The 13,574-nt window shown below is 42.1% G+C and overlaps 1 protein-coding gene across 30 annotated transcripts in view; it reads left to right on the top strand.

Moving 5' to 3' along the window:
• MACF1 (microtubule actin crosslinking factor 1) overlaps positions 1-13,574 on the top strand; it is a 330,331-nt gene that overhangs the window by 172,698 nt on the left and 144,059 nt on the right. For 29 of the 30 annotated variants that reach the window (XM_060623642.3, XM_060623631.3, XM_060623628.3 and 26 more), the window contains 11 exons: positions 409-536; positions 625-718; positions 881-1,035; positions 1,819-2,095; positions 3,062-3,190; positions 4,724-4,801; positions 5,420-5,581; positions 7,391-7,495; positions 8,661-8,756; positions 10,518-10,643; positions 13,172-13,324. In XM_060623642.3, coding sequence (XP_060479625.3) covers positions 409-536; positions 625-718; positions 881-1,035; positions 1,819-2,095; positions 3,062-3,190; positions 4,724-4,801; positions 5,420-5,581; positions 7,391-7,495; positions 8,661-8,756; positions 10,518-10,643; positions 13,172-13,324 — 1,503 coding nt within the window. Of the gene's footprint in view, positions 1-408; positions 537-624; positions 719-880; positions 1,036-1,818; positions 2,096-3,061; positions 3,191-4,723; positions 4,802-5,419; positions 5,582-7,390; positions 7,496-8,660; positions 8,757-10,517; positions 10,644-11,904; positions 11,928-13,171; positions 13,325-13,574 lie in introns of those variants that run through there. The other variant, XM_060623644.3, reaches the window with a different exon arrangement.

The following is a 13,574-nucleotide window of genomic DNA, read 5'->3' as shown; positions in this document are numbered from 1 at the left end:
AATGAGTTTTCCTGTTTCTCAGAGGGAAGCGAATCCTCTCCCTAAGATGGAAAGGAGAGAGACTTCCATCCATATTTTCACTCCTAGAGAATTTGAAGCTGTAGGTTTGAGCGTTTGGCCTTTCCAGAATGAGAGTTAGTAAGAGGACAGGTGGATTTATGGAAAACGTAGAAGGAATGAAAAAATTTAGAGCAGCTAGTAGTCCCTGTATTTTGGAGATGGTTTCTTTGCTCTTACCTCGAGGTGAGGTACTGCTAAGTACTCCGTTCTTTTCTCTTATTAGACAACAGGAGAAACTGCTGATGGCTGGGTAAATATGCAAGAAGCCATGTGTCAAGAACACGTAAAAGTGGGCCTGAGGGCACGGCTGTGTTTTTGGACTAAAAGAGTGTCTCTGGGATTTTTCAGGTGTGGATTGAGTTTGGCCGGATTAAACTGCCTCAAGGTTACCACCCAAATGATGTGGAGGAAGAATGGGGAAAGCTCATCATTGAGATGCTGGAGCGAGAGAAGTCACTTCGCCCAGCTGTGGAGAGGTGGGCTCAGGGCCTGATGGCAACCTGATGTTACCCACCCGGGCCGCTTTGAGCCCAGCTCGTGACTACGGTTTTTACCTCATTATAGGCTGGAATTGCTGCTACAGATTGCGAACAAAATCCAGAATGGTGCTTTGAACTGTGAAGAGAAGCTGACACTAGCTAAGAATACACTGCAGGCTGTGAGTGTCTGTGTTGTCTCTCCCCTTCTCACCCTGTGCGCTGATGGTCCAGATTCACGATTGGGAAATCCAGCTGTGTCACTTCCTCACACTCGGCTCCCTCAGTCCTCGTGGGTGGGGCACTGGCATTCTCCCACTCCTATTACTCCTTTTCTGTCTTAGGACGCTGCTCACCTGGAATCGGGACAACCGGTACAGTGCGAGTCAGATGTCATCATGTACATTCAGGAATGTGAGGGTCTCATCAGGCAGCTGCAGGTGGACCTCCAGATCCTACGGGATGAGAATTACTACCAGCTAGAAGAGCTGGCTTTTAGGTGAGGAGCATGGGGCTCAGACAGAGGGCTTGCTTATCGCTGAGGCTCACAGATCAAGAGTCTGGCACTGAATCTTGTAACTTGGGTCTTGGAGGTCCATGTCTTGGTGGGGATACTACAGGTATGTGGGGCAGGAAAATTCTCATGGTGGAGGACACTTGCCCATTATTGCAAGCCCTGCCCACTGAGTACCTGTAGGATTCCCTAATCACTGTGGCCTCTTATAACACCCACACATATTTCAGGGTGACCTACTGGGATGCAGTACCACATCTGGGTTAGAACTGCTGCTGATCGAACGCATCATTTTGTAGAGAAAACTAAGACCCATTGAGGGGATGGGCATCACCTAGGTCACGCAGTTTGTACAGGACCAAGACTAAGACGCATGTCTTTTGGTCCCTAATCCATGTTTATTCTGTTGTACCATCCAGGAGTTACATAAACAGATACTGGTTTGCCTCCCTCCAATTAACACTGTAATTTGGCATTTGCCTCAACAACTCTGAACGACGAAGATGTTAAAACCACCTTGTGTTCCTATAACACTTCTTTTTTCAAAACACTTTTCCTGATATGATCTCATTTTTATTTTTACCTCATCCTTGTCAAACGGATAGGGAATATTTTATCTTAAAAAAGTGCATTTCAGGGGCGCCTGGCTGGCATGCAACTCTTGATGTCAGGGTTGTGAGTTCAAGCCCCACATTGGTTGTGGAACCCACTTAAAAAATGTGTATTATAGATTTAAGTGTCTTCCTTTTTTCTCTTCCTCCATTTCAGGGTGATGCGTCTGCAAGACGAGCTGGTCACCCTGCGTCTAGAGTGCACAAACTTGTATAGGAAGGGCCATTTCACTTCACTTGAATTGGCTCCACCCTCTACTTTAACCACTACTCATCTGAAGGCAGAACCCTTGACCAAGGGAACCCATTCTACCTCTACCTCCTGGTTCCGAAAACCCATGACTCGGGCTGAACTTGTGTCTATCTCGTCCTCTGAGGATGAAGGCAATCTTCGATTTGTGTATGAACTACTGTCTTGGGTAGAAGAAATGCAGGTGGGTGTATGTTCCAAATGCTTATGCAATGTGTTAAGGTTTACTGGACCCAGCAGCTTGTCTAGGAGTGCCAGGATGCTCTGTGCCCCTTGGGTAAACTCTAAATTATTAATGCTGCCTGGAACCCAAGCCCCCTTCTCAAATGTTAAATGGGTAGGGTCAGCTCAAATCCTCAAAAGTCCCACACCGGATAGCATAGGCTTTTCTGATTGGAAGCCCTTTGGGAATCATTCCCTTCAGTTAACTGTACTCTAAGTGGAGCTCATGGGAGAAATTACAGAGTCTATAAATCTCAGTTACCTTTTCTGAAACTCCCTCATCAGCAGAGGAGCTTAACCCTCACTCTTTGTTGTTGGTCTTCCCTCTGGAGTTTAAGCAGTGCTGTGCCTCACAGTTCTGAGGGGCTGTGCATGCATGTATTCCAGAATAGTGGTTCAAGTTCGATACTGTCCTTTTTATCCTTCTAATGCGTTTGTTTTACATGAAATTCTTCCCATGCCCTGATGGCCGATTCCCCATGTAGCGACAAATAAAAACATCCAAAGACAAGCTATTTAAATATTACCTGCCACTGGTCAATAGTTGATGCCATGAATGAAGTTTAATATTTTCAGATATTTCTTTCTTATATCCACTCTGATTGTGAAATGCAGAGCTTCATGATGGAAAATGCCTAAACTATAAAGTTAACCTTCAGCCTTTGGAAACACCTTTCTGGTTGGTGAATTCAGGAATGTATCCCGTAATGCGGCAACAAAAGGCTGCCCCTGCTGCAGGAGTTGGAGTTTAGTCTCCAGCTCTTTGGGGTGATAATGGCATGTTTTCCTATAAGAGGCTGTCATGGAGATGACTTAGGTGTCCTCTTGCCCAGTCTCCTACCCTCAGCCCCCTTGCCCAAACATCAGTTCTGAAAATTTTCTTTTTTTGCTGATTCAACCAATGAAATACGTATCTTTTCTTTTCCAGATGAAACTGGAGCGAGCAGAGTGGGGCAATGACCTGCCTAGTGTGGAGTTGCAGCTAGAGACACAACAGCACATCCACACCAGTGTGGAAGAACTGGGCTCAAGTGTCAAAGAGGCCAGGCTGTATGAGGTGTGTGCATTCAGAATCTATCACGGAGCGGGGTGCGGTGGGGTGGGATGGGTACCGGGGTAGCGTGCACAGTGCAGCTGTCTCTAGGGAGAAGGAGGCTCTGGAAAAGAATGAGAACCATGAGCAGCACTTTACGCCAAATTCCCTTTCCACATCAAGTGTCTCTTTTGCTCTTTGAAATGCCCTTATGAGCAAGGTATTTTTATTAACCCCTTTTTACTAAAAGGAGTAGCAATTCTGAAAGCTAAGGTCAGAATCAGTGCATGGTGGGTGCAGTTTCCAAACAGTCCTGCTCCAAAACCTCATCTTGTTTCCACTTCACCTCCTGCCTGTAGGGCGTGCTGGAATAGAGAAACTACTCACTCAGTCTCTCCCTCACTCATTCTGTCTTCCCATTTGTAATTTCAACTTTCCCCTTCAAAAAAGCAGCCGAGTAGTTTGGGAGTCATCAGGCATAAGTTTTGCTAGAAACCTCCCAGAGTTACTGGAAGCACAAAGTCTCTCAGCTGTGTTCACTCCACTAAACCGTCCCTCACTCATGGCTGCCCCAGGCTTTATTTTTTATTTTTATTTCTTAAGTTTTTATTTAAATTCCAGTTAGCTAACAGAGTAATATTAGTTTCAGGTATACAGTACAGTGATTCAACACTTCCAAACATCACCTGGTGCTCATCATAAGTGCACTCCCTTTTTTTTTTTTTTTTTTTTTTTTTTTTTTTTTGGGAATAAAAATATTTTTTTAATTTCTTCTTTTTCTTTTTTTTTAAGTTTTTTTTTTTTTTTTAAGTTTATGTATTTATTTTGAGTGGGGTGGGGAAGGGACAGAGAGAAGAGGGAGAGAGGGAGAATCCCAAGCAGGCCTTGCAGTTGTCAGCGCAGAGCCCGATGTGGGGCTCAAGCCCACAGACCATGAGATCATGACCTGAGCCAAAGTTGGACGCTTAGCTGCCCCCACAACAAGACTCCTTAATCCCCATCACCTATTTAACCCATCCTCCTACCCACCTCCCCTCTGGTAACGATCAATTTGTTCTCTAGCATTAAGAGTCTTATTTCTTGGTTTGACCCATAATTTTTTTTTTTTTTTAATTTTTAATGTTTATTTATTTATTTTAATTTTTTTTTAATATTTATTTATTTTTGAGACAGAGAGAGACAGAGCATGAACGGGGGAGGGTCAGAGAGAGGGAGACACAGAATCTGAAGCAGGCTCCAGGCTCTGAGCTGTCGGCACAGAGCCCGACGCGGGGCTCGAACTCACGAACCGTGAGATCATGACCTGAGCCGAAGTCGGACGCTTAACCGACTGAGCTACCCAGGCGCCCCAATTTTTTTTTTTTTTTTAATTTAAATTTAAGTTAGTTAAAATACAGTGTTTCTCCAGGCTTTAAAACCTGACCCAGAGATCTGTTACCTCAACTTCTGTTTCTGGGGTAATTAGTCCCTAACTATGTGCAGACATAGTTGAAAACATACTGTACATATAGTTTACTTACTCTTTCTCTAATACATCTTTATTTCATTTTTTATCAGGGAAAAATGTCCCAGAATTTCCATACCAGTTATGTTGAAACTCTTGGAAAGCTGGAGACACAGTATTGTAAACTGAAGGTGAGTTTTGACTCTTTTGTTCTCTTCATGGACTGTCTAGTCCCTTCCAAACAACTGTCTTCCCTAATTCAGAAAGTCTGCGGTTTGGCCCTGTTTTGGTTTTCTGCTTATTAGGTTATATCATTTACTGTGCAATTGTTCATATGTATTACAACATTTTCTCAATTTTCTTAGTGGATCAGAAATCACTGCCCCAGAAAGTTTAAATTAAGTAGAACCTGTCCCAGTTTCTGTGTCTTACCAAAGCAGTGCCTGTATATGCTTTGAGACACCAGAACAAAAAGTTTGAGGTTGGTAGGAAGGAGACTCTTCTTCTATCTGTTCTTCATTCCCATCTTTCAAGATTGTCCAGAGTAGGACAGGCCTAGGATCATTCTTTATTCAGGGAGCCCCACAGAAGCCTGGTGAGTTGTAACTTCTTGCTAGGATTGACCAGGGCTCTGGGAGTCCTGTGCTAAACTTGTACTAAATTTAAATTTGAGTCCATGAGGAGCACCCAGAGATGAAAAATCAAGGCTAAATTTATTTCCTGCATTATTCTTTGCTTTGATGTCACATGTGCTATCTTCTACAGATGAAAGCCTGGCAGTCTAACCGTGTAATCCCTGCTTTGTCTAGGAAACTTCCAGCTTCCGGATGAGGCACCTTCAGAGCCTGCATAAATTTGTCTCCAGAGCTACAGCTGAGTTGATCTGGTTGAATGAGAAGGAGGAGGAGGAACTCGCATATGATTGGAGTGACAACAATCCCAATATCTCAGCCAAAAGAAATTACTTCTCTGTGAGTCTAGCACAACAGACCTGTCATATTTATGTAATAGCAGGAGACAGAGAGAGGCTAATCTTTTGAGAACTTGGATTTCTGGATTTGCATTCTTCTGGGTAGAAATAGGAGCCCCCTGCTTAATGCATCTGTGCATGTGAGAAATGTACATGGAGAGAGGGGAAACCAAGTCCTAGAAATGAATTTACTTAGAATGCGTTTAGAAAGGCAGTGTCTTGGACAATGAGAGTATTGGACTGCAAGTCGAGTTGTTTCAGAATAGCTTTGTGTTTAGGATGGTAGGCTTTGGAGTGAGAGACCTGAGTTCCAATTCTTACTCCTCCACTAACTGGCTCTGTGACCTTGGGCCAGTCATTTAATCTCTCTGGACCTCTGTGAAATGGAATTATAGTATCACTTCAAAGACTTGTGTAAAAGATTGACTAAGCTAATATGGGCAAAGCATTTAGTATAGGGCTTACTGTTGTTTAACTGAAGCATACTCTTGGCTTTTCATATATTCTGAATTCTGTTAAATTCATTTAATAATTTTTTGGCCAAATATCTTCATTTGTAAGACGGGAAGGGAAATTGAATATTGGACAACGACAACACTCGTTTGTTCTTTTTCAGTCAATACAATGGGGTTGTTTTCTTTCTAAGTGTATTTCCACATCTCAGCATTTTTAAAGATATTATAAACTCTGCAAATAGGAAGCTTTTTTAAAAAAAAATTTTAATGTTTATTTTTGAGAGAGGGAGACAGGTAGAGTGTGAGTGGGGGAGGAGCAGAGAGAGAGGGAGACACAGAATCGGAAGCAGGCTCCAGGCTCTGAGCTATCAGCACAGAGCCCGATGCGGGGCTCGAACTCACGAATGGTGAGATCATGACCTGAGCTGAAGTCGGATGCTTAACCGACTGAGCCACCCAGGTGCCCCAGGAAGCTTTTTTATTCACACTTACTTTAGATACTTTTAAATTCCATTAGATTTAAAGAAATATAAACTTCTGAGGGCCCCTGAGTGGCTCAGTCGGTTAAGCATCCGACTTTGGCTCAGGTCACGATCTCCCCATTCGTGAGTTCGAGTCCCACATCGGGCTCTGTGCTGACAGCTCAGAGTCTAGAGCCTGCTTCGGATTCTGTGTCTCCTCTCTCTGTCCCTCCCATGCTTGTGCTCTGTCTCTCAATAAGAAATAACCGTTAAAAAAATTTTTTTAATAAAAACTTCTGATTAGAGAATAGCATATGATTCTTCTAAAGTAAAGAAGAAAGAGTAAATGCTCTAATGCAGTAAACTGTCTGAGAATGGAAATCAGGCTATGATAAAGATAAAAAGAAAGTGCTTAGAAAGAAGGGATCAAATGTGACAGCAAGGATCAGCACCCAGCTTTATAGAAAAGCTAGCATCTAAATTGGGTCCTGTAGTGTTAACAGAATATAAAACCAGAGGAGGGCACTGTAGGCTGATGGAATAGTCTGAGCAAAGCCAGTGAGTCACTGATTGGGATCTCAGGGTGTGTCAGGTATGGGACGTGAACCAGCCACTCCTGCCAAGTTATCTCCTTCCTCTGTCTCCATTGCTCACCTGTGTTCCCCTCCTTTTTCAGGTCTGGCCCAGGCCCCATATCCTTTGTAAATCATTGTCCAGTAATTCTAGCGTTTTTTCTCTTCGAAATCCTCTGGCATGTGCTATTTATTCCTCTCATTTTGGCACTAAGCCTGTGTTGGAGGCTCCTTTAAAGTGGGGACAGGGAACACAACTTTTTCTTTATTGCTCCTCTCCCCTTAATCGCACTTACTGCATCTAGTTGAATTCAACTTTCAGGAGTTGACAATGCAGCTGGAGGAGAAACAGGATGTGTTTCGGTCTCTACAAGATACAGCAGAGCTGCTGTCACTTGAGAACCACCCAGCCAAGCAGACTGTGGAGGTATGTGACTTGAGAATGTGTGAGGGTCAAGTGCTTAGGGTGGTCATAGTGGAAGCATCCAAATCAGAGACTTCGTTCTGCTGAAACACCTGAACGAAGTGTCAGTGATCATTTGTCTTGGATCTTCTCTCTTTATCCCAGCCCCTGAAAGACTACAAACAAAGGAGAATAGGAGGAGAAACTGGAAGAGAGATTGACTCCTATTGAACCTTTTATTTTATTTTATTTTATTTTATTTTATTTTATTTTATTTTTTAAATTTTTTTAATGTTTGTTTATTTTTGAGGCAGAGACAGAGCATGAACAGGGGAGGGTCAGAGAGAGAGAGGGAGACACAGAATCCGAAACAGGCTCCAGGCTCCGAGCTGTCAGCACAGAGCCCGATGTGGGGCTTGAACTCACAAACCGCGAGATCACGACCTGAGCCGAAGTCGGACGCTTAACCGACTGAGCCACCCAGGCTCCCCTGAACCATATATTTTAAATAGGCATGCAGGCAGATCCTGTCTCTTGTTGGTGTGGTGCCTTTGCCCAGAGAAGAGAGAGAGAGTGGGGGAATCTGGGAGGGATTTATTCATGCGCAGGTTTTGCTGATCACTTACAGGTGACCCTTGAACAACATGGGTTTGAACTGCGTAGCCCTGTTATATGCGGATTTGTTTTCTAAATACTGTAGGATACTGTAAATGTATTTTCTTTTCCTTATGATTTTTTTAGTAACATTTTCTATGCTGTAGCTTACTTCATTGTAAGCATATAGTATATATACAGTATATGTACGTGTAACATACAAAATATCTGTTTGTTGACTATTCACGTTATCAGTAAGGCCTCCAGTCAACAGTAAGCTATTAGCACTTAAGTTTCTGGGGAGTCAAAAGTCATGTGTGGATTTCCGACTGCACAGGGGTTTGGTGCCCCATCCCCTCCGTTGTTCAAGGGTCAGCTATAGCTGCAATTGAGTGTGGAAGAGGCCTTTTCTATGTAACCCATGTTGGATGAAAGACAAGCCTGTTTCTCATGGGAAGCACTCCGCAGATGCCTGTCAAGCATCTCCACGTATCTTCTGTTGGCCTGTCATTAGCAGAGTTGGACTTGGAAGAGAGCATTGCACATGTATGTTGCTAAACCCCTGCCCTTCTGTGCGTGTGCTTGGCTCTTGCAGGCTTACAGCGCTGCCGTCCAGTCCCAGTTGCAGTGGATGAAGCAGCTATGCTTGTGTGTTGAGCAGCATGTAAAAGAGAATACTGCTTATTTTCAGGTATGTGAACTTCGTGTTTGTGTCTGTGTGCGTGTGTGTGTGTGTGTGTGTGTGTGTGTGTGTGTGTGCGTGCACACATGCGCACACATGAGCATCAGAGAAGATGAGGAGAATACCCTTTTCCATTCAGGCAAGCAATTGTATGTACCTGTGTGTCCACACAAGCCTGCACATGGAAAAGGTAGGGTGAAAAATACATCTATATCAGTTAAACCACCACTTTACTGTGTAAACCATCACTCCCAAAGCACAGCTGCTTAAAACTGTAATCCTTTAGTTAGTTCTTGACTCTGTGGTTTGGTGATTTGGGCTAGGCTCAGTTGAGATGAGAAAAGATGATATTCTTATTTTATGTATTTATTTATTTATTTTTAAATTTACATCCAAGTTAGTTAGCATGTAATGCAACAATGATTTCAGGAGTAGATTCCTTAATGCCCCTTCCCCATTTAGCCCATCCCGTCTCCCACAACCCATCCAGCAACCCTCTGTTTGTTCTCCATATTTAAGAGCCTCTTCTATTTTGTCCCCCTCCCTGTTTTTGTATTATTTTTGCTTCCCTTCCCTTATGTTCATCTGTTTTGTCTCTTAAAGACCTCATATGAGTGAAGTCATATGATATTTGTTTTTCTCTAATTTTGCTTAGTGTAATACCCTCTAGTTCCATCCATGTAGTTGCAAATGGCAAGATTTCATTCTTTGTGATTGCCGAGTAACACTCTTGTGTGTGTGTGTGTGTGTGTGTGTGTGTGTGTGTGTGTGTGTATACACACCACATCCTCTTTATCCATTCATCCATTGATGGACATTTGGGCTCTTTCCATACTTTGTCTATTGTTGGTAGTGATGCTATAAACATTGGGGTGCATGTGCTCCTTCAAAACAGCATACCTGTAACCCTTGGATAAATACCTAGTAGTGCAATTGCTGGGTCGTAGGGTAGTTCTATTTTTAATTTTTTGAGAAGAAAAGATGATTTTCTCATCTTGCTTAGCCTGTGGATGGCTGCAGGCAACTGGCAGGCAGGCTAGGGGCTCGTTGGTTGCAAATGGCATCACTTCCACGTCTGATAGTTGGTGGGGGTGATGGGGTACAAGGCCATGACATCTGTTAGGCTAGCCTAGGCTTCTTCACGTTTGTCCCACAAACAACCAGAGAGAGTGGTGCACCCCAGTACACAAGCCCTTTTTTCTGCTGTCACATTTATTATGTCATTGGCCAAAGCAAGTCATGTACCTGGGCTGGCTTCAAGGGAAGAAGTAAACCCTCCCTCTTGATGGGTGAAGCTGTAAAATCCCAGGACCATTTTTCTTTCTTCAGTCTATCACAAGGTCAAGAACATACTCCTTATTTTCAGATGAGGATGGGAGGAGGAAATAAGCCATTGCCTCTGTTTGTGTTTGCCCTAAATTAAATAATCTCGCTAATCATTTTGTAATCTTATCAGTGAATTGGAACATTTGATCACTCAACCTCTAGGCTTTTCATGACACGCTTACCTCACAGCCAAGTGTCCTCACTAGCAGTTTTTCTGAGAAGGCGAAGCTGACTGACTTTTCTCTAGGGTTAAATAGGCTTTGTGGTTGTCATCGCTAATATTTTCCCAGATGTGGTGTTTTAAGCCCTCAGTTTCCACTCGTGTGGATTTTGTAATGAAGTGTCATCAATCCAGGAGAGTAATTACAGTGAGATTGCTTTTTCTTGGTTAACATCTGTGTGTCGTGATGTGTTGAGCCCGAGATCCCATTCATATCCTCACAGTTCTTCAGTGATGCACGGGACCTGGAGTCATTCTTGAGGAACCTCCAAGACTCCATCAAAAGAAAATATTCCTGTGACCACAATACCAGCTTATCTCGTCTCGAGGACCTGCTCCAGGACTCCATGGTGGGTGTTGCCTCAGAGGGATGATTACTCCTGAGAAACAGAGTAAACCATATCAGCTGCTGCTGTTTATATCCTTGAAAGCTGTAGGGTAATGGGTCAGTGTTGTAAAATGTGGCTCACATTCAAATAAAGTTTAATCCCAGTTTGTTCTTTTTCTTTTTTTTCTTTTCTGTCCTTAAAGAAGTTGCTGATAAGATTCCTTTGGGTATGCTATTGAAGTAAAGGCCTAGTCCTCTTCCCCTGAGCCACTTAGTGCCCACTATGCTTATCTTTGCATTGTTCCTATTTTAATTCAAAAGTTGGGACCAAAGATGAGGTATAAAGCATGAAAAATAGTGTTGAAGGGGATTAGGTGACTGACATCAAATTCTTTTTTCACTCTCTCATGCAAAGAGAATTAAAACAAAACCAAACCAATGAACTAGACCTGAGCCAAATTTTTCTTCTGTGGTAATTTTGTTTTGCCAAAATGAGGTATTAGAATATTGATTTTAATTAAGGATGACGTTAAAATCTTATGTAGATATAATGCAATATTTGTCCAATTTATGTAGCAGTATTAACTTTGAGAAAATGTTTTTGCATCCGGTATTTACTCCAAATCAGTTTTATATTCATTTTCTCCAATGAATTATTCTTTCAGAAATGCTGATAATAAAATCAGAGCAGGAGTGTTTACGTGTATTGAATGCATATTACACAGAGTTGGCAGGACAAGGCCCCAGCTATGTCCCAAATTAAGATAGAAGAGTATGTAATAGGGAAATTATTTTTTCTATATGAGAAGCCAGAGGATTCCCACATTTCAGTAGAAAATTATAAATAAGAGAACCAGAGAACCCAAAACATTTTTGTAGGTGAAAGTTGGGTATTTGTGAACATTAGTTGATTATTTATTGATTTATTTTTACACTTTCAGGTATTATTAACCTATGAATGGGTTCACATTCAGTGTTTTACCCGGGCCAACAATCTGTTAATTTAATGAACTTGGAATGAAGGATAAAAGCCTGACTTTTTAGATGTTGTCTCTAGAATGTCTCTCTTGGAGGTACTTCAAGTTTGAAGGAGGAATATAATAATCCTTGGCTATTATCTCCTCCCTTCCACAGAGTACCTTCCTGTCTTAGGGTAACTTCTCTGCAATTGTTGTCATATCTTCTCTTCTCGAGGGTCGCTGCTCTGTTCCCTCCTCTCCAGGTCAGGGGCATCGGGTTGGCGGCGTCATCTGGGCATGAAGTCACCTGGGTCTGCTCCTCAGCTTTTCCTCAGCTTGTCCGTCAGGTTCGGGAGCATCTGTCATGGCTTCTGGTTCTTTTCAGAACTTTTACCACGCTGAGCACTTGGTCTCTGGAGCTTGAGATGTTTGGCTGTGGGTTAGACAGAAATTGACATCTTTATTGCAAGGAAACGGAAATGGGTAGACCAGCTGTCAAGTACGGAACAGTGTGGCTGTCTCCCTGATATATTCCATTCCTCTTTCTTAACTAATAAGTTAAAGTTGTATTTCTTCCAATCATGCTCCCGGGGACAGGCACAGGTAGTTTATTTAAGCATTTCTTTTTCTTTACTTGCATATTCTTAATTCTTTAATGGCATTTCTTAACATTATTAACTCTTTACTCTCATCACATCTACTTCCATCCTAAGAAAGTCCTCTTCTAAGGACTTTATATACCTCAAAATGGGCTTGACACATCCTGGTAATACATGAAAGTTATCTTTTACTCTCTAACACAATTGGTAGTACATTGCTACCAATTTTGTGGACAGGAAGTTCATTAGTTTTTAAGATAATTGGGTTTGCAGAGACTTGAGAGTTTCAATTTTGCATGATACTTCTTTCAAACCATTCAAATTTACATGAGCATGGCACAGCAAGACCCTAAAAGGTAAACCCTGAATCATTTGTCATGTCTCCACCAACAGCATTGCTTTATAAACTGTTGGTGGAAGAGCTAAGATCTTTCTCTAGAAAGTTTGACTCAATTTAAGAAAGTGAAATATTAGTAGTAGAGCTTGGGAGGTATGATTATTTAAAAATTCTTTAAAGAGCACAATTCTAGCTTCTCCTAAGCAGAAGGCAAGAACTGGCTTCTGCCAGTAAGAAAGCGAATAATAATAATAGCGACAGCAATGTTGTTATTATTGTTTTTAAATTTCCATGCTTTCTGAACCTTATTTGGGGAAATCCCTTGTTAGCTGTGTGTAGCTGTATTTGGCAGCTGGCAGTTCTTTTTTTTTTGTTTGTTTTTGTGTTTTCATTACTTTTGCATGTGGCTTCATGATTCATTGAAAAGGGCACAGGGAGAAAGCTGAACAATTTGAGTATAAAAGCACTTGGTAGAAGACAAATATCCTCTCCTTTTTTCTTTATCTTTGTGTTTCTAAGATGGCTCCACCAAGGATCCCTACTTAACTGAGAAATGACATTCTCTGAGGGAGTGGAGCACTCAGTTTTCTTTATTGGCTCAGTCACCCTGAGTAGCAGCATTAATGTCTTTTTTGTGTTTCTTCTCACTTTGTAGGATGAAAAGGAGCAGCTTATACAGTCCAAGAGTTCCGTTGCCAGTCTTGTTGGGAGATCAAAAACCATTGTTCAGCTAAAGCCACGCAGTCCTGACCACGTGCTAAAGAGTACCATTTCTGTGAAGGCCATCTGTGACTATCGGCAGATAGAGGTGAGGAGGTGGAAAGGGTACCTCTGGCTCCAGAAGGAAGGGAGGGAGAAGCAAAACCTTCAGTTTAGGGGTGTGATAGAGAAAGGTCTAATGTTACAGATTTTTGATTTTTTCATTAGAACTTAAACATTCTTTTAAAAAAGGAAAAAAAAAAAAAAAAAAAAAAAGCCCAAACTCTACAATCTTGACCTGCTCCCTGCCTCTGTGATTGGTATCATCATCCACCCGATTTCCTAAGTGATGTCAGAAA

The sequence above is a fragment of the Panthera onca genome, chromosome C1 (genome assembly GCF_046562875.1).
Source record: "Panthera onca isolate mPanOnc1 chromosome C1, mPanOnc1 haplotype 2, whole genome shotgun sequence".
Taxonomy (NCBI): Eukaryota; Metazoa; Chordata; class Mammalia; order Carnivora; family Felidae; genus Panthera; species Panthera onca.
Note: the sequence above shows the minus strand (reverse complement) of the source record. Positions and strands in the feature narration are given on the sequence as shown.